At 35.1% G+C, this 23153-nt stretch overlaps 1 protein-coding gene across 5 annotated transcripts in view; it reads right to left on the reverse strand.

Moving 5' to 3' along the window:
* Positions 1-23153, reverse strand: part of FOCAD (focadhesin) — a 292503-nt gene that overhangs the window by 144645 nt on the left and 124705 nt on the right. For all 5 annotated transcript variants that reach the window (XM_065908204.1, XM_065908205.1, XM_065908203.1 and 2 more), the window contains 4 exons: positions 11706-11810; positions 11191-11292; positions 10534-10664; positions 8198-8324 (listed from right to left, as the gene is read on the reverse strand). In XM_065908204.1, the coding sequence (XP_065764276.1) occupies positions 8198-8324; positions 10534-10664; positions 11191-11292; positions 11706-11810 (465 nt within the window). The remainder of the gene's footprint in view (positions 1-8197; positions 8325-10533; positions 10665-11190; positions 11293-11705; positions 11811-23153) is intronic.

Below are 23153 nucleotides of genomic sequence, written 5' to 3' on the forward strand. Positions count from 1 at the left end.
CAATCAAATAGTGGGTTCTTCCCCTAGACAAGAAAGAGAGATGAAAATGAAGGGATAAAAAATAAGTATCAGTCAAGTCTGACTCTTTGCAACCCCATGGACTAAACAGTCCATGGAATTCTCCAGGCCAGAATACTGGAATGGGTAGCCTTTCCCTTCTCCAGGGGATCTTCCCAACCCAGGGATCAAACCCAGGTCTTCCCCATTACAGGCAGATTCTTTACCAACTGAGCTACCAGGGAAGCCCTATAATAAAATGAAATTAACTGATTAATGATATTGCTTTTTGACTTATGAATGCCCATCTTATTATAAAAAGGACTTAAAGAGGCTAGTATATATTTGTTAGAAGGACAACATATTAAATTCTTATCTCATTTGTAACATCTCAGTTGAAATTTCTTTGCAGTGAACAAGGGATTTGGATTTTACAGCATTAAAAAAAGACAGGGGGTGGAGAAAGGTCTTTAACCAAGCCAAGGAAAGAAGTATTGAAGTACCAAATTAGACACAGGCTTTATTAAATAAAATACTTAGAACATGATGTCTCAATTCTATATTTGAAATGGATGACCAATAAGGACCTACTGTATAGCACATGGAACTCTGCTCAATGTGATGCGGCGGCCTGGATGGAAGGAGAGTTTGGAGGAGGATGGATACATGCATGGGCTTCCCAGGGGCACAGTGGTAAAGAATCTGGCTGTCAATGCAGCAGACACAAGAAATGCAGGTTCAATTCCTGGGTCAGGAAGGTCCCCTGGAGTAGGAAACGGCAACCCACTCCAGTATTCTTGCCTGGAAAATTCCACGGACAGAGGAGTCTGGTGGACTACAGTTCGTGGGGTCAAAAGAATCAGACATGCCTAAGCACACACACACATACATGTACATGGATACATGCATATGTATGGCTGAATCCCTTCACTGTTGACTGGAAACTTTCTCAATGTTGTTTGTTAATTGGCTATAAACCCAATACAAAATAAAAAGTTAAAAAAATTAAACATATTCTTGCCATTAAAAAGATGTTATTTGCTATATAATGAATGCTTGTACCCACCCCCCTAAATTCAAATGTTGACATCCTGATCCCCAAGGTGGTGGTATTAGGAAATGGGATCTCTGGAAGGAGATTAGGTCTTGAGGGTAGAGCCTTCATGCCAGGGATTAGTGCGTCTATAAGGAGACCACAAGACTACCTTGCCCCTCTGGCTATGTGAAATTACAGTGAAAAGACAGCTATGAGTCAGGAAGTAGGCCCTCAGCAGACAGTGAAAGTGCCAGCGCCTTGATCATGGACTTTTTAGCCTCCAGAACTGTGAGAAATAAATAACTGATGTTAATAAGCCATTCATTATGTTATTATTATAGCAACCTGAAGGGATTCAGATTGCCAAGAGTGTCTGATAACGGGCTCAGAACCGTCTTTATGAGTAGTGGTTTGGAACGGAGAAATAGATTTCGGGCTACAATGCAACAATCTCAAGAGGTCTCCTTTCAATACACAAAAAAGTACCAAAAGCTTTGGCAGGGAAGGGATAGGATACCATTTATGAGAAGAAACTAAGTTACAATCATATTTTATATGAGTTTTAGGGGAAAGACGAAAAAACTACTTAGACTCTCCTTGAAGGCATTGACTATAATCAATTTTTTAGGACAAGTTTGACATTTAAAGAGCATCTATCTGGGTAGATATACCCACATTACTAGATCTATTTTGTGTGTGATGCCATTTCACCCTCATTTGAGGAAACAAGGGTCAAAGGGGTTAAGTAAATCAAAGGATACACAGCTCATGACATATATACTAGGTAGACAATATGTCCATCTAAAAACAAAGATGCTTTCTACCACTTCAGGCAACATTTTTTATATCCTCAGTACTAACTACAGTTAACAATGATATCTTACAGAAGTGGAATGAAAAAATCACTTCTTATGTGTCAATAAGCACTTATAGACAACAGAGCCTTATAGAAAGGAAAGGATGGGTGGAAAGCACAATGGAATGACAGAAAAAATTATTTCCTATATTTAGTTTCAGAAACAAGGTGGTTTCTGTTTGGAAAAAATAATGACAAGGAAATACTCCCAAATGGTAGAACTATTTATTGTGAAAGTAATACAATTATTAAAGTGGTACTTTCCAATTCCAGATGACTGACTGAAGCAGAAAAAAACAAATTCTACCAGTTTAAAAAAGTAGACATGGTTACAGGTCAACATACATGAACCACAATCAAAAACCTACAATAGATACCAAAAAAACTAGAAAGAAACACAAGAAAACTACTAAAGAAAATCAAAGCATAAGGGAAGAAACAAACAGAAGTGAGCAGAGAACTACAAAACCAACTGGAAAACAAGTAATAAAATGGCAATAAGTATATGCCTATCAGTAATCATTTTAAATGTCAATAGATTAAATGTCCCAATCAAAAGACATAGGGTGGCTGACTGACTAAAAGGAAAAGACCTGTCTATGTGCTGCTTACAAGAGATTCACTTCAGAGTGACACAGAGAGTAACAGCAAAGAAAGGAAAAAGATGTTTCATACGATCAGAAATGACAAGAAAGTGCGTGTAGCAATACTCATTTCAGACAAAACAGAATTTTAAAACAAAGCCTTTAACAAAAGACAAAGAAGGGCATTATATAATGATAAAGGCATAAGTACAAGAAGATGTTACACTCCTTAATACATATGTACCCAATACAACACATAACAGGCTTCCCTAGTGGCTTAGATGGCAAAGGGTCTGCCTGTAATGTGAGAAACCTAGGTTTGATCCCTGGTTTGTGAATACGCCCTGGAGAAGGAAATGCCAACTCACTTCACTATTCTTGTCTAGAAAATCCTATGATCGGGGGAGCCTGACAGGCAACAATTCATGGGGTCTCAAAGAATGGACATGACTGAGTGACTAATGCTAAATATATAAAGCAAATATTAACAGACATATAGGGAGAAATCAACAATAAAATGATAATAATAGGAAACTTTTACATTCCCTATACATCAATGTATGTATATACACATCTTCTAGACAAGAAAATCAAAGCAACCATAGTTTTAAATGACACAATAAGCCAAGTGGCCTTAAATAGATATCTCCAAGATGTTCCATCCCAGAGCAGCAGAATACACATTCTTTTCAAGTGCTCATGGAACATTTTCCAGAAGAGATCAAATTCTAGGCCACAAATCACAAGTTTAAGAGGATATAAATAACATCAAAACTTTTTTTCCGATCACAATAGTATGAAACTTGAAATCAATTACAGAAAGAAAACTGAGAAAATAACAAATACCTGGAGACTAAACAATATGCTACCAAAAAACAAAGGGTCAATGAACAAATCAAAGAGGAAATCTGAAAATACCCTGAGATAGCTGAAAATGGAAATACAATTTCCCAAAATCTCTGAGATGCAGCAAAAGCAGTTCTAAGAAGGAAATTTACAGTGACACGGCCCTTACTCAGAAAACAAGAAAAATCTCAAATAAACAACACAAACTACCATCTAAATGAATTAGAAAAAGAGAACAAACAAAGCCCAAAGTCATCTGGAGGAAGGAAAGAATAAAGAACAGAGACGAAATAAATAAATTAGCAGCATAAAAACAAAAACAAAAAGATCAACGAAACCAAGAGCTGATTTTTTGAAAAGATAAGCAAAACTCATAAACGACAGCCAGGTTCATCAAAAGGAAATGAGAGAGGACCAAAAAAAAAAAAAAAAGAATTGAAGAGAAGTAACAATTGATATCACAGAGTTACAAAAAATCATAAGACAATACTACAAATAGTTATATGTCAACAAATCGAACAATCTAGAAGAAATGAACAAATATCTAGAAACATATAACCTGTTAAGACTGACTCAGGAAGAAACAGACAATCTGAACAAATTGATTACTACTAGTGAAAATGATTTTATAATAAAAAAAATTCCCAGCAAAGAAAGTCCAGCATCAGAGGGCTTCACAGGAGAATTTTACCCAAAATATAAAGAAGCGCTAATACTTATCCTTCTCAAACTATTCAAAAAAAATGAAGTGAATGAACACTAACAAATTTATTCTACAAGACTAACACTATCCTTATACCTAAGCCAGACAAAGACAAAAGTTTCAAGCCAATAACTTTGATGAATAGAGATACAAAAATCCTTATAAAATTATTAGCAACTGCATCCAATGATATATAAAAAGAATCATACACCATGATCAAGTAGGATTAATTCCAGGAATGCAAAAATAATTTAATGTTGGCAAATCAGTGTGGGACACAACATTAAGAAAAAAATAAAAATCACATGATCATCTCTATGAGTGACAGTTGCTCAGTCGTGTCCAACTCTTTGCGACCCCATGGACTGTAGCCCACCAGGCTCTTCTGTCCATAGAATTCTCTCAGCAAGAAGACTGGAGTGGGTTGCCATTTCCTTCTCCAACCATCTTCATATATACAGAAAAAGCATTACACAGAATTCAATATCCACTCATGATAGAAAGTCAATTCATGATAGAAAAATCTCAAAGTTGGTGTAAAAGGAATATATCATAACATAATAAAGGTCAGTTTTTATAAATCTATATCACACTCAATGGTGAAATGGTGAAAAACTGAAAAACTTTCCTCTAAATTAAGAGAAGAATGGAAAAAGACGTGGGGTGTGTGTGTGTGTGTGTGTGTGTATTCCAAATACACATAATGGAATATTCAGTTCAGTTCAGCCACTCAGTTGTGTCTGACTTGGCAACTCCATGGACTGCAGCACGCCAGGCCTCCCTATCCATCACCAACTTCCGGAGTTCACCCAAACTCATGTCCGTTGAGTCGGTGATGCTATCCAACCATCTTATCCTCTGTCATCCCCTTCTCCTCCTGCCTTCAATCTTTCCCAGGATCAGGGACTTTTCAAATGAGTCAGCTCTTTGCATCAGGTGGTCAAAGTATTGGAGTTTCAGCTTCAACATCAGTCCTTCCGATGAATATTCAGGACTTATTTCCTTTAGGATGGACTGGTTGGATCTCCTTGCAGTCCAAGGGACTCTCAAGAGTCTTATTCATCACAGTCCAAAAGCATCAATTCTTCGGTGCTCAGGTTTCTTTATGGTCCAACTGTCACATCCATACATGACTACCGGAAAAACCATAGCATTGACTAGACGGACCTTTGTTGGCAAAGTAATGTCTCTGCTTTTTAATATGCTGTCTAGGTTGGTCCTAACTTTCCTTCCAAGGAGCAAGCATCTTTTAATTTCATGGGTGCAATCACCATCTGCAGTGATTTTGGAGCCCAGAAAAATAAAGTCAGCCACTGTTTCCCCATCTATTTCCCATGAAGTGATGGGACCAGATGCCATGATCTTAGTTTTTGGAATGGTGAGCTTTAAGTCAATTTTTTCATTCTCTTCTTTCACTTTCACCAAGAGGCTCTTTAGTTCTTCTTCACTTTCTGCCATAAGGGTGGTTTTATCTGCATATCTGCGGTTATTGATATTTCTCCCGGCAATCTTGATTCCAGCTTGTGCTTCATCCAGCCCAGTGTTTCTCATGATGTACTCTACATATAAGTTAAATAAGCAGGATGACAGTATACTTCCTTGATGTACTCCTTTTCCTACTTGGAACCAGTCTGTTGTTCCATGTCCAGTTTTAACTGTTGCTTCCTGACCTGAATACAGATTTCTCAAGAGGCAGGTCAGCTGGTCTGGTATTCCCATCTCTTTCAGAATTTTCCACAGTTTATTGTGATCCACACGGTCAAAGGCTTTGGCTTAGTCAATAAAGCAGAAATAGATGTTTTTCTGGAACTCCCTTGTTTTTTCGATGATCCAACAGATGTTGGCAATTTGATCTGTGGTTCCTCTGCCTTACCTAAATCCAGTTTTAACATCTGGAAGTTCCCAGTTCACGTATTGCTGAAGCCTGGCTTGGAGAATTTTGAGCATTACTTTACTAGCATGTGAGATGAGTGCAATTGTGTGGTAGTTTGAGCATTTTTTGGCATTGCCTTTCTTAAGGATTGAAATGAAAACTGACCTTTTCCAGTCCTGTGGCCACTGCTGAGTTTTCCAAATTTGCTGGCATATTGAGTGCAGCCCTTTCACAGCATCATCTTTTAAGATTTGAAATAGGTCAACAGGAGGTCATCACCTCCACTAGCTTTGTTCGTAGTGATGCTTCCTAAGGTCCACCTGACTTCGTATTCCAAGATATCTGGCTCTAGGTAAATAATCACACCATCATAATTATCTGGGTTTGAAGATCTTTTTTGTACAGTTCTTCTGTGTATTCTTGCCACCTCTTCTTTTTTTTTTGCCACTTCTTCTTAATATTTTCTATTAGGTCCTTACCATTTCTGTCCTTTATTGAGCCCATCTTTGCATGAAATATTCCCTTGGTATATCTGATTTTCTTGATGAGATCTCTAGTCTTTCCCATTCTATTGCTTTCCTTATTTCTTTGCACTGGTCGCTGAGGAAGGCTTTCTCTCTCCTTGCTATTCTTTGGAACTCAGCATTCAAATGGGTATATCTTTCCTTTTCTCCTTTGCTTTTGGCTTCTCTTCTTTTCACAGCTATTTGTAAGGCACCCTCAGACAGACATTTTGCTCTTTTGCATTTCTTCTTCTTGGGGATGGTCTTGCTCCCTCTCTCCTGTAAAATGTCACAAACTTCCATCCATAGTTCATCAGGCACTCTGTTTATCATATCTAGTCCCTTAAATATATTTCTCACTTCTACTGTATAATTGTTAGGGATTTGATTTAGGTCATACTTGAATGGCCACCTGATGCGAAGAGCTGACTCATTTGAAAAGACCCTGATGCTGGGAAAGATTGAGGGTGGGAGGAAAAGGTGACGACAGAGGATGATATGGTTGGATGGCATCACTGACTCAATGGACATGGGTTTGAGTGGGCTCTGGGAGTTGGTGGTGGACTGGGAGGTCTGGTGTGCTGCAGTTCATGGGGTCGCAAAGAGTCGGATACGACTGAGGGTTTGAACTAAACTGAACTGAATGGTTTAGTGGTTTTCCCTACTTCAAGTTAAGTCTGAATTTGGCAATGAGGAGCTCATGATCTGAACCACAGTCAGCTATACTCAGCCATAAAAGAGAATGAAATTCTGTAATCTGCAGCAATGTATATGAACTTAGAGATTGTTATGCCTAGTAAAATAAGTCAGACACAGAAAGATAAATACACTATGTTATCAATTATACGGGGAAACTACAAGATAAAACAAACAAATGTATATAAGAAATTAGAAACGGACTCACAAATAAAGAGAATAAATAAGTGGTTCAGTGGGGAGAAGGAGGGGGAATAAGGGAAGGTAAGGGGATGGGAATAAGAGATACAAAATACTACACACAAAATAAATAAGCAACAGGAATATATTGTATAGCACAGGGAAATTTAGCCATTATTTTTTTTAATAACTTAAAGGGAATGTAATCTATACAAGTATTGAATTACCCTGCTGTACACCTGAAACTAATATATCGTAAATTAACTTCCATTAAAAATAATAATAAAGCTACTTATAAGACTGCATAAAAATATTAAAAAATTTTGTTTGGGCAGTGAATGACCTTTGATGTAATTACTACATTTCTCTAAAACATTAAAGATTCCCCTTGCTGGGCTATACTTTTGGAAGCAGTCTAAAGTTCAGAAGATGATTTAGAGGCTCAGCTCTAACATTAATCCATCCTACCCAATATGATCACCAGGAAAGGAAGAATCTTTTGCCAATCTTCAAGCCAACAAAAGTTTTTACTATCTATAAAACTGAGATACCATGTCAATTTCCTCACCTCCTCTGCTTCTAAAGCTCTCTAATCACAGAACCAAGAAGCAAATATACTCAAGATTTCTTCTAAGAGCATTATTCTTCCTTTGGTATTATCAAGAATAAATAACAATGAAGAAGAACCTAAAGCATGGTTTTCTTTAGCCTCTAGAGAATATCTACATGTTTCAAGACTCCCCTTTACAGAGAATTTGTAGACAATCTTGCTTCACCTACTGAACAAAGAAAGACCGCTGGAAATAAACAGTCTGACTTTCAGTTACTAAAATTTGTCTTATATCCTTTTAAGTATAATGCCTTGTAAATTATTTTCTTCCAAATTATACAAAACAGTTCAAAAACAATTCAAAAAAGCCTACCTCAGCTTGGCAGAGTGCATGAAGACCTTGTAACACCAAGGCTGCTGGAGTAGCTTGGTCAGGCTTAGTGCACTCATTCAACACCTGGGAAATAGCTGCCAACATATCTGCACCATGCTGATATGGCCTATAAGAAATGACATTTAGACACAAGATTAAAGTCAAAGAGCTATAGTACTACTCCAAGGTCTTTTGCCTGAATGAAAAACATTAATGCTTTTCTTTACCCTCATGCCTGTTAAACATGGACCCTCAACAAATAAAACCATATGCTTTTTTCCCAAAGATGTGCAACTTCATCATTTCTGCTATAACTTCAGGCTCATTTTTCATATTATTACCCAAAAAAGAAGACACTTATTAACAAATTTTATTCTCCCCGAATCACAAAACCTACAGTCTGTATTCTGTGTTTTCACTGCAAGGGCATGAGTTTGATCCCTGATTGGGGAACTAGTGTCCCACATGCTGCGTGGGAGAGCCAAAAAAAAGAAGAATGTGAAGGAAAAAAACCCTATTGTCTGAATCAACAAAACTCAAGTGTATAGTAATAGTGAAAAGAAATGACTTACCTTATTGAGATCATCAGTAAAGCCAGGGGTTATGAAATCAGAAGATGACTGATTACAGTAGTGTTACAAACTTAGATGGTTATGCCTGTCTTGATGATGGCAATGTATGATAATAAAGTTAATAATAATAATATGAACTATAACTGACTGAGCATTTATCTCATGTCAGGAACTGTGCTAGATTCACTGACTTTTCTTCCTCTCATTCCTCTATTGCACATATATTGTGCTATCTACAGAATGCTTTTAACTTCATAAAGAAATGCTCAGATCTGCATTCCTTGTAACCCCTCAGTGATATATTTCTCTCTACTTAACAAAATATCAATTAAAAAATTGCCTGATTGAATTCTATGAAATCCACCCACGGAAATCATTTAGCAAAAATGGAAAATTTTGATAGGATCTTGAGGTGGTAACTGACAGGTGTACTAAATAATTTTTTGACAGACTCTGATCTCGTCTGATATTTAACCTCTCCTGAGTGTCAGCTTTAAATATGTAAAACTAAAACGTCAGCTTTCATCTCTTAATTTTTTTTTTTTTTTTTTCATCTCTTAATTTTTTCCATGCCAATACCTCAAGAGAATCTAAACTCTGAGGTCTTGGGATACATGTGTATAACTTTTAGACCAAGTGATTTTTTGTGTTGCCAAAAGGTTGGAGCTTAGAAAAGGGGCAAAACTGCTAAGGCTTAAATACAGTCTGATCTGAGATTTTACACAGGAATCACTGTATTATCAGCATACAGGCCAACTCATTCATTGTAAAGCTTCAGGAAGTACCATTTGCAGTGTCATCATTGACAAAAGTGAGGATGATGCTCTAAGAATTCTACAGTGCAGTGGCTCAATCAACATGAAACTGCAAGATTACAACCTATTTCAAATGTATTAAATCTCTTTGCTTGCTAAAGATTTTGACCTAATTCAAGAAAATAGAACTCTGATGAGGTGGAGCTCTGCTTAGTGTTATTTCAAACTTAGGAACTCTTGCCTAGCTATTAACCCATAACTTAGAAGAGCAGCAGCATCTCCCTAATATCTTCAAGTCTTTCCAAACCCCAGAGCATATACAAGGATTCAAGGTCATTTCCTTCCCTGTAATATTTCCTAACAATTAATTCCATTCAATGAGTCACAAATAAGGCCTTCTCTATTAAAACATCTTATAAAAATCAAGCATAGGTTTTTAAGGAATCCCTATACGGTTCTCCACAGTGGCTATGTCAATTTAAATATCCAGCCATAGGGCAAGAGAATTCCCTTTTCTCCATATCCTCTCCAGCATTTATTATTCATAGATCAAAAAAAAAAAATCAAGCATCACATAAGGAGACTATAGGAAAGAACAATTTGACCTATAACCCTCTGCTTAGGTTTCAGGAATTGACATACAGAAAAATACAAAACATAACATCTTATGTTTTATTACAACATTAAATTATTATCCAGAAAAGGATATAAATATCTGCTAAACCGAGATATACGACTAGACCTGAAAAGACATGCCTACTACTCAAAGTCACTGTCTGATGTTACTAAATCTTACAATCAGACAACTTGTGCTTAATATTCATTTATTCTTACTCAAATATCTTCTGCCTATCTTTCCTAGTGTCTTGTTCGCAATAAAAAGATTAAATACAAATATATATATCATGCAAAATAAATGCAAAAATATATCATGCATTTTTGTATATATATATATAAATGCAAAAATATGTATCATGATATACATTCCCAAGGGTCAAGCGTGTCTTACCTTTGCTTACATATATCCCTGATCGATGCTGCTTTAGCAATTAGTTTCTCCCATTGGACTTCCTTGCCCACAGACAGGGAGGGCACATCGGACATGGCCATGAAACGCTGCAGCTCAGGATAGACACGATCCTAAGAAGGCAGTTTCACAAAAAAGGTAATTGTACAACTTGAGTTGAATAATCATTATCTCCTTCTATGAAACATTTTCACCTCTAAATCTTACATTTGCATTGCAAATTAGAATGTATTTCTTCTAATCAGCAAAGAAGAATGCTGTTATGATTGCTAGAGATTTTCTTGCAGATCTATGTACTATTCATTTCATAAAACTAGAAAAAAGTGGCAAAATCTCACTTTAATTACAAAGGCTCTAATCACTTAAATTTCTATTACTTTTTCGCAAAAATGGAAAAACAGATTTCAAAATTAAGGAAACAAGATGATTTTCTATTCTCAATTTCTCTCTGAGAGTCAATCAAAACTGACAGCTTCATAGATCAAAAGTACAACACTAAATTAAAATTTCTCAATGCAATCATTTATGCCACTCACTAATATCACTATATCAAAGCACTGTCATGCATAATGACAAAATTCATTTTCTTCAGTGAAAGGGACATGCTTAATATCCACACAAGTGTGTATCTGAGCCTACCTGTTTTTCCCACAAAGATGTCAACAAGCGCAAAGTGACAGCTTTTAGTTGTGGAGTGGTTCCAAGAAGTTGAATTACTCGTAGAATCTGTCCTATGCATACCTACAAAACATTGAAGAAACTTTGGTTTCATAAATGCAAATGTGGATAAAATCCCAATGATAACAAAAAAACTTTAAAACCTCTTATTATAAAATAAAGACTGAAATGGAAGCTTACTACAGTATTACCTATCTTCTCAGAGGTCAGAGATACCTTTGGGAGGAGCTAGTTAGCAATTCTGGGTACATAAAGATCCTATGTCAGACAATATAGCCAGTGGGAAAACATGATGAAAAGATTATTTTAAAAACTAATTCTTAATTATTTTAACGAATATTTTTGGCCCAAAAAAGGAAGTAGTGATCGCAGCAAAATTAAAGGGTCAGGATTTCACATGATAACAAACAAAACTCAATGTATTCTTCAGGCCTCATTTTCTTTCTGCTCCCAAGTAAACTGGTCAATATACAAACCTTGTGAACACCAAGTGTAGGTAAAGTATACAAGATATCATTGTATAACACAGGTGCCAGTGGTCTTCCTAATTTGAACATCAAAACTGGAATCAGATTCGGTACCTAAAATGATTTTAAAGAACATATAAATTATGCCTTTTAAAAGAAATCAATCTATAAAGCAATTATTATTTCATTTTTCTCCAAAGAAATACTATGAATATATACAAATTAAAAGACAAAAAAATGCCAGTTAGCCATTTGTTGTTAATGATAAATTCACAGCATCACTAATATCCTATTTATTTTTAAATTCCCTGTGAGCTCTTGTTCTATCCATTTACACATGTTTAAATACTCTAGCGTTTTTGGTGCTAAAATCACAACATTAATTCTCTGTAGTAAAAAATAGTTATGATCTGCCCTAAAGCAGCTTACAATTCTTGAAAAAAAAAAAAAAAAGAAGCAGCTTACAATTCTAATGAGCAACATAATGAAATATTCAGTGATGTTATTCCAAAACAAAATAATTAAAATCAATTGTACTTTATGGGAATTAATAAACAAAAATTTCCTTGCAGGTTCATATTTCAATCCCTATGCATACTACAATAAAATAAGAAAAGCAAATCATGTTTTGATTGGATGCTTTTTATTATTAAGATGGCAATATTTCCCAAATACATCCACAGATTCAATACAAACCCTATCAAAATTCCAGCTAGGCTCTTTGCCAAAATTGAGAAATTAATCCTAAAATTCATATGAAAACAAGTGATCCTGAAGAGCCGAAACAATCTTGAAAAGGAATGAAGCTTGAACATTCAGCTTTCTCAAATACAAAATTGTCCTACAGCAATCAAAATACTATGGTACTTGAATAAGAATGTAAATATAGATCAATGAGATAGAATTCAGTATCTAGAAATAAAGCTTGTCATTTACCTTAATTGATTTTAGACAGACCAAGAAAACATGAAGAAAGAAGAGTCTCTTTGAAAAATGGTGTCTGATTTTGAAAACTATATTTCTACCTACAAAAGAATTAATTTGGACCCCTTCCTCATACCACATTAATAATTTTTTAGCAAAAGTTAACTCAAAATAGAGTTTAGGCTAAAAATGTAAGAACAAAATTTGTAAAACTCTTAATGAAAATACAGTAGATCTTTCTGACCTTGAGTTAGGCAAAGTCTTCTTAGATATGACACCAAAAGCATGAGCAACAAAATAAAATATATTTCATCAAATAAAAAATATTTGTCCTTCAAAAGACATTATAAAAGGAATGAAATTGTGGAATTCACAAACATGTAGATGGACCTAGTGACTGTCTTACAGAGTGAAGTTAAGTCAGAAAGAGAAAAACATATATCACATAATATCACTTATATGCGGAATCTAGAAAATGATACAGTGAACTTATTTGCAAAGCAGAAACAGATATAGACACAGAATATGGACATATGGATAGTTGAGGGGGAGGAGATGGGGGAGACGGAGGGGCAAGAAGAGAAGAGGTGAGATGAATTGAGAGATTGGGATTGACATATATACACTATTATGTATAAAATAGATAATTAATGAGAATCTATTGTATAAGCACAGGGATTCCACTCAGTGCTTTATGGTGACATAAATGGGAAGGAAATCCAAAAAAGAGGGGATGTATGTTTACATATAGCTGATTCACTCTGTAGTGTAGCAGTAATGAACTCAACATTGTAAAGCAACCATATGCCAACAAAAAAAAGTTTTTTTAAGACACTATAAGGAAAATGAAAATAAAAAGAACCCATGGAAAGGAAGAAAATATCTGCAAATCATACATCTAATGAGGGGCTTCTATATCCAGAATATAAATATATCAAGAACCCCCCATAAAAAAAAAAGAACCCCCCATAATAAAGGACAAATAATCCAATTTTAAAAGAGCAATGGATCTGAATAGATATTTCTCCAAAGAAGACAGACAAATGACCAATAAAGACAGGAACAAATACTCAACCAGCATTAACCATGACATAAATGCAAATCAAAACCAAATAATATGCCACCTCATACCAAATAGGATGACTTGAAAAGACAGATCATAGGGAGGTGGGATCGGGATGGGGAATACATGTAAATCCATGGCTGATGCATGTCAACGTATGGCAAAAACCACTACAATATTGTAAAGTAATTAGCCTCCAACTAATACAAATAAATGGAAAAAAAAAAAAAAAAGACAGATCATAGCAAATACTGACAAGGATGTGGAGAAATCAGGACCTTCATACACTGCCAGTGGGAAAGTTAAATGGTGCAGCCGCTTAGGAAAACAGTCCGTCAGTTTCTCAATTGGCTAAATAGAATTACCATATGATTTAGTAAATGTAATCATAGGTATTTACCCGAGCAAAATTAAAACATATATCCATACAAAAACTTACATGTGAACGTTCACAGCAGTATAATTCACAATAGCCAAACAGTGGAAACAATTCATCAACTGATGAAGCGATAAATAAAATGTAGTATACCCCTATGATAGACTATTATGCTGCCATAAAAACAGAATCAACAGATAAACTATTTAAACATCAATAACAAAAAACAAACAAGTAACCCAATTTAAAAATGAACAAAATACTTGAACAGACATTTTCCAAAGAAGAAATACAAATGGCCACAGACATATGAAAAGATGCTTACTATCACTAATCATCAGGGAAATGCAAATCAAAACCATGATGAGATATCACCTGACAACTGTTAGAATGGCCATTATCAATAAGCTAAAAAAAATAACAGCTGTTGGCAAGGATGGAGAAAAACTGCAACCCTTGGGCGATATAAAAAGTAAAACTGTGCAGTGACTATGAAAAACAATATGGAGGTTCCTCAAAAAATTAGAAACTAACATATGATCCAGCAATCCCACTTCTGGGAATATCAGTACAGGCAGTAGACTCTTTTAAAATTTATTCACACACACACACACACACACACACACACACACACAAATTAACTGCTCAGGTGCATTAGCTACTTATTCTAAAACAATAGTCTTTTGATTGAAACACAAACTTCTGTAATATTTTATGGAATGTCAAGAAACTTTAATTGTTTGACTTGTTTCATCTGGCACTGTTGGTTTCTATAATAAAATACACATGGGCAATTAAAAATGTTTCAAATCAAATATTTCAAAGAAACTGAAACCAGGATCTCAGAGAGATATTAAGCACCCCCATGTTCACTGCAGCATTACTCACAATAGCCAAGAGATGGAAATAACCTAAATACTATCAATGGATGGACAGATAAAGAAAATGTGGAATATACATACACAAGGAAATCTTGTCATATACTACAATATGGATATGGATAAATCTTGAGGACATTCTGCTATGTGAAACAAGCCAGTCACAGGGACAAATATCACACGGTTCTATCGTATGAGGCATCTAAACTAGTCAGTCTTAGAAAAAGAAAGTTGAATGTGGTTATCAAAAGCTGGGAGAAGGAAGAAATGGGGACTCTCTCAGTGGGTATAGAAATATAGCCTTGCAAGACGAAAAACTGTATACAGTATACCTTCATTTTGATAAGAACATATATTTCATGTTATCTGCTTTTCACTACAATTTTTAAAAGAACCATGGGATTGTTTTTTAAGAGTCAGAAGAGTCTTGTTGAGTTCATTTAGGTAAACGACTTTATTTTACAGATAGATGATAGAGGTGAGAAATGGAGGGAATTACAACATTAGTGACAGAATGAGGATGGAAGTTCAGATCTCAGTTTACTCCTTTCTATCCTGGGAGAAATGAAAACAACAGAAGATTCCAGGCTCTATATAACAGGATAAAGAGTTATCATGTTAAGTCTTCTTCCTATAATTGGACTAAACATACAAGAAAAAAGCAGGAGAGACAAAACTCAGCATCTCCCTGGAGTCAATCATATAAAGAACAGAGTAGAAAAATTTTACTCTGGATTCCACAAAAAATATCCACGTGGGCAACACTGTACAAGTTACGCAGAAAGCAGCATAATCTTTCAGAGTCCTATAATGAAAATCATGAGTAGTGCTATCCACTTTTAAATTGAGAAATATTGAGGGCTTTGTTATTATTCATTTTGGTTTCCAGATGAGAGATAGAATTAATGTCTATAACTAGCCTCTAAAACGAGGCTAAAAAAAAAATATGAGAGAGCTCATACTTTAACAGTATAAAGAGATAGTTATAAATAAATATTAAAAAATTAAGATACCAGTGAAAAAAAAATTCAAGGCATGTTCATCATATAGAAGTAAGAGGTAAATATCCAAAGTGGCATCTGGTTTTCTTTAACTTTTCTGACTTATGTTTTATAAAACTAGACCTGAAATATAAAGTGAATTCCTAGATCATATTTTATAAACTCCCTCAGATAATTGCTGAAATATCTTCACACAAGACTGTCCTGTGAAAAAATGGAAGTAATTTTATGTATACAAAGGTATTTGCCATTTATAAAACAGTGGTAACATTATGTGTTGTTAGAAATGAAAAGAGAAAACATGAATTAAAATTTGTATTGATGTGCACTTGATTTAGTGTACATGTGTGAGTTTCAGGTGTACTGCATAGTGATTTGGCAAAATGTGAAATTTTATAAAACAAAGAGTGAACATGCTAGGATGGTACATACAAACAGAAGCATAGAAGAATTCTTAAATAATTTTAACCGTGAAAGAGCTTTTTTCAGTGATTTATTTTACAAAAAAGGAGCATAATGTACTAAAGTGTTTTTGAACATCAGTTAATTCCATCTTCCTCAATTATTTGACATGTCTACTCACAATATTACTTATTATTTCAGTAATACAGTAGAAAGCAGGTCACTGATGGACGTGCTGAAAAGCTAATCATTTCTTTTTTTTTATAAGAATCTGAAGAAATACAGCAACATCAAAGAAATCTAAACAGTGTAATTTTTTTTTCTTCTGTGGTTCGTATTATATCATAATGTTATAACTAAATAAGTGGCTTAGGGTCTTGAACTTTAACCTTTGAGAGATAAATAAGGTCAAGGGAAGAAAGATTGCCTCCACTAGGCAATCTTCTTTCTGTTTGATATTCACTCTAGTTTTATCCCAATTCAGCTTGAGCATATGATTCATAATGACTCCTCTGATAGTAATAGCTAACATCTATTGAACAGTGACTACAAATGCTCTCCTTAGCACTTTATAGAAATCATGATTATCATGTTTCAAATGATAAAACTGAAGTTCATAAAGGCCAAATAATTTGCCCAAGGTATTAATAACAGAGTAGTACATACTGCAGTCAGGACCAGAGCAAAGCAATTTAACTGTGAAGAGCCCACGTACTTGCCAGCTTGGCTTACCAAAAATAGGGGTGACATCTTCATTGCCTTTGCATCTCAGGTCCCAGCATATTATAAGTGCTTTCAGAATGCAAAAACCACTCCTAATTTCTTCATCTGCTCAAATTCTATATGCAAGATAGATCTTGTAATAGTGCTGCAGATGTTTTATTTGGCACACAATTATTAAAAGCCTACCACTTGCAAAGAAAAGTACCTAGAGACAGTACTCTGACCAAACAACTCTGAATCATAAAAATTTACCTCTTAGGTTAAGTGTTACCAGGATATCAATATTATCAGAACATCTTTAGAATCTGAGCTAAGAGTTCCCTGTACACAGAAAAATAAGTTCATCAACATAGGAGCTCAGAGTAAAGAATAAACGAGTAAACACCAAAAACTAGAATGGATCAACTCAAGTACCATATCACTGGAAGAGTGTGAAATACCTGGAAGAAAATAACCATGATCTTTCTCTACCTAAACTTAATTTCTAAGTTAGTCTCCTTGGTCTTCTGAATTTCTCTCTCAGAGTCTGACAATTTATATATTTAGAAAATGGTATAGGAAAACTTAATTGTTGACAGAAAGTAATCATCACACTATTAGATATAAATACCAGTGGGACAAAGGAGTAAAACCACAGCTTTTTTCAATTGCTAGTATTTTTAAAACTTGATCTAAATAACAACTATAATGACTAAATTCTTGTAAGCATAAAATTTCCTTCCTAAACAAAAGTTTGTTTTACATTCCTATCATGAAAATGTGAAAGTGAAAGTCGCTCAGTCTGGTCTGACTCTTTGTGACCCCATGGACTGTACCATGGAATTATCCAGGCCAGAATACTGGAGTGGGTAGCCTTTCCCTTCTCCAGGGGATCTTCCCAGCCCAGGGATCAAACCCAGGTCTCCTGCATTACAGGCGGATTCTTTACCAACTGAGCTATCAGGGAAGCCCTAATACATTTCTATCATGGTAAGATCTAAATCTTTCGTAGTCTGACTGGTAGAACAAAAGTTAAAAGCCAATGTCCCCTAAGTAAAGTATAGTGTGTTTATTTTTCCTTTCAATTCAGTACAGTCAATTTCTACTACTGTGTCTGTCACTGGCAATGAGTCTTACATTGGAGAGCTGAAAGGAGGAGTTTGAATGCCCTCCAAGAATCAGATATAATTAAATACAGCTCAGCGAGGTAAGCAACTATGTAATACAACTAGAGAGAGTCGATGCTTTTGAATTTATTAAAATAGTAAATTGTTCAAGTATCCCAAAGCTATGACAGTCAGATCAATTTATTGGAATAAAAACTATGCAAGACTGACAATGGTAAATGTGAGCCAATTCATAGTACATTTGAAGCAAAAAAAGATTAAATGGACAATACAAATAGGCTGAACATAAAGTACGACTCCAAATCTTCACTTTCCTTTTTTGCTGACAAAAGACTTTTGAAGTATAAATAAGTGGTATTTTATACCATAAATTGTATAAGACTGCAATTCAGTCTCAAATGAAAGCCTGAACATTAAACAAGGGTTTACATGAATAATGGTAAACAAATGACCTGACGAGAAAGCTATATTAACCAAAAAGATTCACACCCAGGATGAAGTAAAATTAATGAAATAAGTCAGAAACATAAAAAAGGACTGATATAAATGTCTTACAACAATGAATAAGAAGACATTCAATTGCTTGGAGTAGACAGGGTGTCATTAAGGAATGACACAAAACGGATTTAGTAAACTCCTATCCTGCCTGCATCAGGATAATCTTCTGCACCAGGGAAAAATATAAGACTAGAAAGATGAATGTTAGTAAGAAGACACTGACAGTGACATCCATGATAGAAATAGGGCAAACCAATAGAAAAAAAAAAAGAGAGATGATAATGATTAATCCATGAATGGTTTTTAGAAAAACTGATTAGTTAATGGGGAAGAGAAATCCTAACACACTACTATATAAGAAAAAAAATTCCAAATGGATTTAGGAATTAAATATCAAAGAAAAGTAATAAGAGAATCTAGAAGAAAGTTTAAGTGAACATTTACATGCTCCCTAGGGAAAAAAATCTCACTATGAGGCTACAATTCCAGAGGAACATTTAGAAAACATTAAGAGCATTTGAATTTAAATACATGTTAAGCACAACAAAAAAAGGTGAAAGATAACATTAAGGAAATCACCTTAAAAGTGAAGTAAAAATGTAGAGAGGAGAAAACAGGGAAAGAAAAGAAAAGAAAAATATAAGGCCAGTACAGAATTTGGGGCCCAAGTAAGAGAAGTTCTAGAAAGAATGAGCAAATCATAGAGGGAAAGAAATTAATGACAAAATAACAAAGAAAATTCCCCAAAATTCAAGGGCCTTGATTTCCACATTAAAAAAAGCCATCAATTACCAGTTCAACAGATGAAAAAAGATTCACACCAAAACACATCTTCATTGAAATTACAGGGTACCAGAGCAAAGGGAAGATTCTAAAAGCTTCCAGAGAGGAAAAATAAAAACCAACATTAGGTTCACATAAACATACACTCAGGATTTCAGGAATCAGAATAACTTTGGATTTCTTCATAGCAACACTGCAAGCTATAGAACTAAGGGAAGAAAACGAACAAGATTTTGAAGAAAAATGGTTCCAAATGCAGAACTCTACACCCAAACTAACCCAATCTCTGCCATACAGTAAAGTACTCACTAATAGTTACAAAAAAGAAAACACAGACACATACAATTTTCAATCAAAGATTTGATACTTTAAATAAAGAATGCAAAGACTCTTAAGTAAATACAGAATCCACACCCTCCAAAATGGACAAAGCATATATATTTAAAATTCAAAGGGAAAAACAAAAGCAGTGAAAAAAACTTTAAATCTCACTGCTAATTTTCAAAATTGAAAATGAAAACAAGATAGTTTCCTCACATGCTGAAGTTTGAAATATTTTCAAATTCTAAAACATAATGTAAAGATACAGTGAGACAGACATTCTCACACAATTATGGGGGAGTGAAAGGTGATGACATAATGTTTCTAAAGAAAAAAATTCCAAATTTTATTTAAGAAGCTTAGCTCTAATCAGAGATTTACTTCAAAGTAACATTTCTGAGTTGGGGACTGGAGAGTGGAGGGTACAGAAAATACAGACCAGCTAGGGAATGATAATTGCTGAGGCTAAGGGATGAATTAATCAGGTTTATTATACTATCCATCAATTTTTTATTATGCTTGAAATTAAAAAAAATAAAACATTAAAAATTTCCTAATCTAGGAGTCTCATCACATAAATGAATTTAAAAAAATCAGAAATTCAATAAAATGTAGGAGACAAGATTTCCCCTCAATATACATACAACATTATGTCAGAATAAATCAGCTTAAAAGAAAAAAGCAAAACAACAACAAAAAAAAACTTTCATATTATTAAAACACCATACAATATGGAAAACATATGTCAGAAAAAAATACTATAAATAGAATTTGTTGTTATAACCACAAAGGAAAAAGGACGAAGAGAAACAGAAAACTCTGTTTTCCTGTACTATAGAAGAATTGAAGACAGGCAATAGTTACCTATGAGTATTTAAAGGGCTAACATATAAAAGACAAACTAGGTTTTTCATGTAATTCCAAGGTTCATATTGAAAGGCATATTTGAGTTTAATATGGAAAAGAAGTTTTAAGAGAAATTTTTAGAGAATAGAGTGGGATGCCTTAGAAGGCAGTAAGTTTTCTGTAACCAGAGGTGCTCAATAAGAGAATGATAGCCATCTACTGAGAAGTTGTTTAAGGTATATATATTTATATATTCAAATATTAAAAAGAAGAATAATAGAAGAAATTGCCAGGACCTACTATTTAAAATATAAAATATAGCTTCAATTAATCCAAATTTAAGCAAATATCTGTGCAGAAAAGTTAACATAGCAGGCTTGAGAATGTCATCCTTAAAAAGCCACCTTGCAAAGTTAGGCTTTGGGTAGTCTCAGAAAGTGGATTTGGGGAAGGTTCCTACCATTCTTTATTGATACAAATGTCCCTAAACTGTACAGACACTGTGCAATGCTAATGATGCGCCTAAGCTGAGTGAGTGAGTCCAAGTCCCCCAGTAGTGCCCAACTCTTTGCGACCCCATGGACTACACAGTCCACAGAATCCTCCAGACCAGAATACTGGAGTGGGTAGCCATTCCCTTCTCCAGGGGATCTTCCCAACCCAGGGATTGAACCCAGGTCTCTCGCACTGTAAGTGGATTCTTAACCAGCTGAGCCAGCAGGGAAGCTCGTGCCTGAGCTGACCAGCCCCCAATAAAACCCTTGGACAGAATCTCTAATGCTCTTCCATATCAGACAGCACTCCACACGTGCTGTCATGACTCCATGCTGGAGGAATTAAGTGCATTCTGTGCGACTCCACTAGGAGAGGATTTTTGGAAACTTGTGCCCAGTTTCCTCTGGACTTCACCCAATGAACCTTTTCCTTTGCTGATTCTGCTTTTACCCTTTAGCTGTAATAAATCATAGTTGCATTTGGAACTAGATAATGGGTCCTGTGAGTCCTTAAAGCAGATCAACAAAACAGAGCATAGTCTTGGAGACTCCTGACCCAGAAGCATTCCATATTTTGCCTTAAAAGAAACTAGCAATGAAGAAAACACAAATGTTATGTGGCATTTTTTAAAAGAGCAACTTCTAGAGTATTTCTCAATCAATAACAACAGTAAACTCTCCCATGAGTTATATACCTAACAGTCAAAAACATTTGAGGGACAACTGCACACTGGGTGCTATGTCAAGCTTTAACAACAGAGCTGAGAAAAGACAGACCCTGCTCTCAAGTAGTCTATAGTTTATTCAAGGAACTCACAATTAAAATTTCCATCATTACTGACTAAATAAGGCAAACTCAACTTTGAGGGTTAAAAGCATAGAAAATAATTTCTATAGACAGAAATGAAGATATAAGAACAAGAAAACAACTATTCAAACTTTGATAAATTGCAAAATACTAAATAGTATGGGCTTCTCAGGTGGCATTAGTGGTTGAATCCAACTGCCAACGCAACAGATGTAAGAGACACAGGTTCAATTCCTGGGTCAGGAAGATCCCCTGGAGAAGGGCACGGCAACCCACTCCAGTGTTCTTGCCTGGAGAATCCCATGGACAGTGGAGCCTGGCGGGCTACAGTCCATGGGGTTGTAAAGGGTCGGACATGACTGAAGCAACTTAGCATGCATGCATGCTTTTTTCCGAGGAAAGGAGAAATTCTAGCACTGGGCTGCCCAATGCAGTAGCCACTTTCCACATACAGCTACTTACATTTGAAATTAATGAAAATTAAATAAGATTAAAACTCTAGTGTTTTAGTCACATTAGCCAAATTTCAAGTGCACAAAAGTCACAAGTGGCTAGTGACTAGCATATTGGAAACACAGATTACAGAACAATTCCATCACTGCAGAAACTTCTGTGTTTGAACAGTGCTATCATAAAAGGCTGAAATGCCGAAGAATTCCTCAGATGTTTGCTACCACATTATCTGTAATGGCAGCAGCAACAACAACAACAACAACAACAAAACAGGAACAACTTAAATATCTATCAGTACAGAAACAATGACGTACATTAAACTGTCGATACCCTGTAGAACATCAGTAACCTTCAAACACCATATATTAGATCTGTACAAACCAGCACAGAAAGGTGACTATACTGTATTAATGAGAGAAACACACAAACCACAAAGGAATATATAGTATAACGCAATGGCTTTGTGTTCATATATGCGAATATATTATAGGGGGTTCTGAGGGAAGAAAGTGCCTTAAGACAAATGTATTTGTTTATGACTACTTGGACATACTACCATATTGTTCGGACACATCCTGCAATTATATATTACAAGAATATTACTCCAGGAAAATATTTTTATTTATATTAATAAATGTAATTAAAATAGTAATGTTGTTTTCCTATATTTCTTTTCAGCAGTCTTTCAGTATGTGATGGGACTGAATTTGCATTAAATGACCAGAAGCTATAGGACCAGTAAGTAGAAGAGTAGGAAGTAGACACAGGAGCATTAGAACCC

Source organism: Muntiacus reevesi, chromosome 17 (genome assembly GCF_963930625.1).
Source record: "Muntiacus reevesi chromosome 17, mMunRee1.1, whole genome shotgun sequence".
NCBI lineage: Eukaryota > Metazoa > Chordata > Mammalia > Artiodactyla > Cervidae > Muntiacus > Muntiacus reevesi.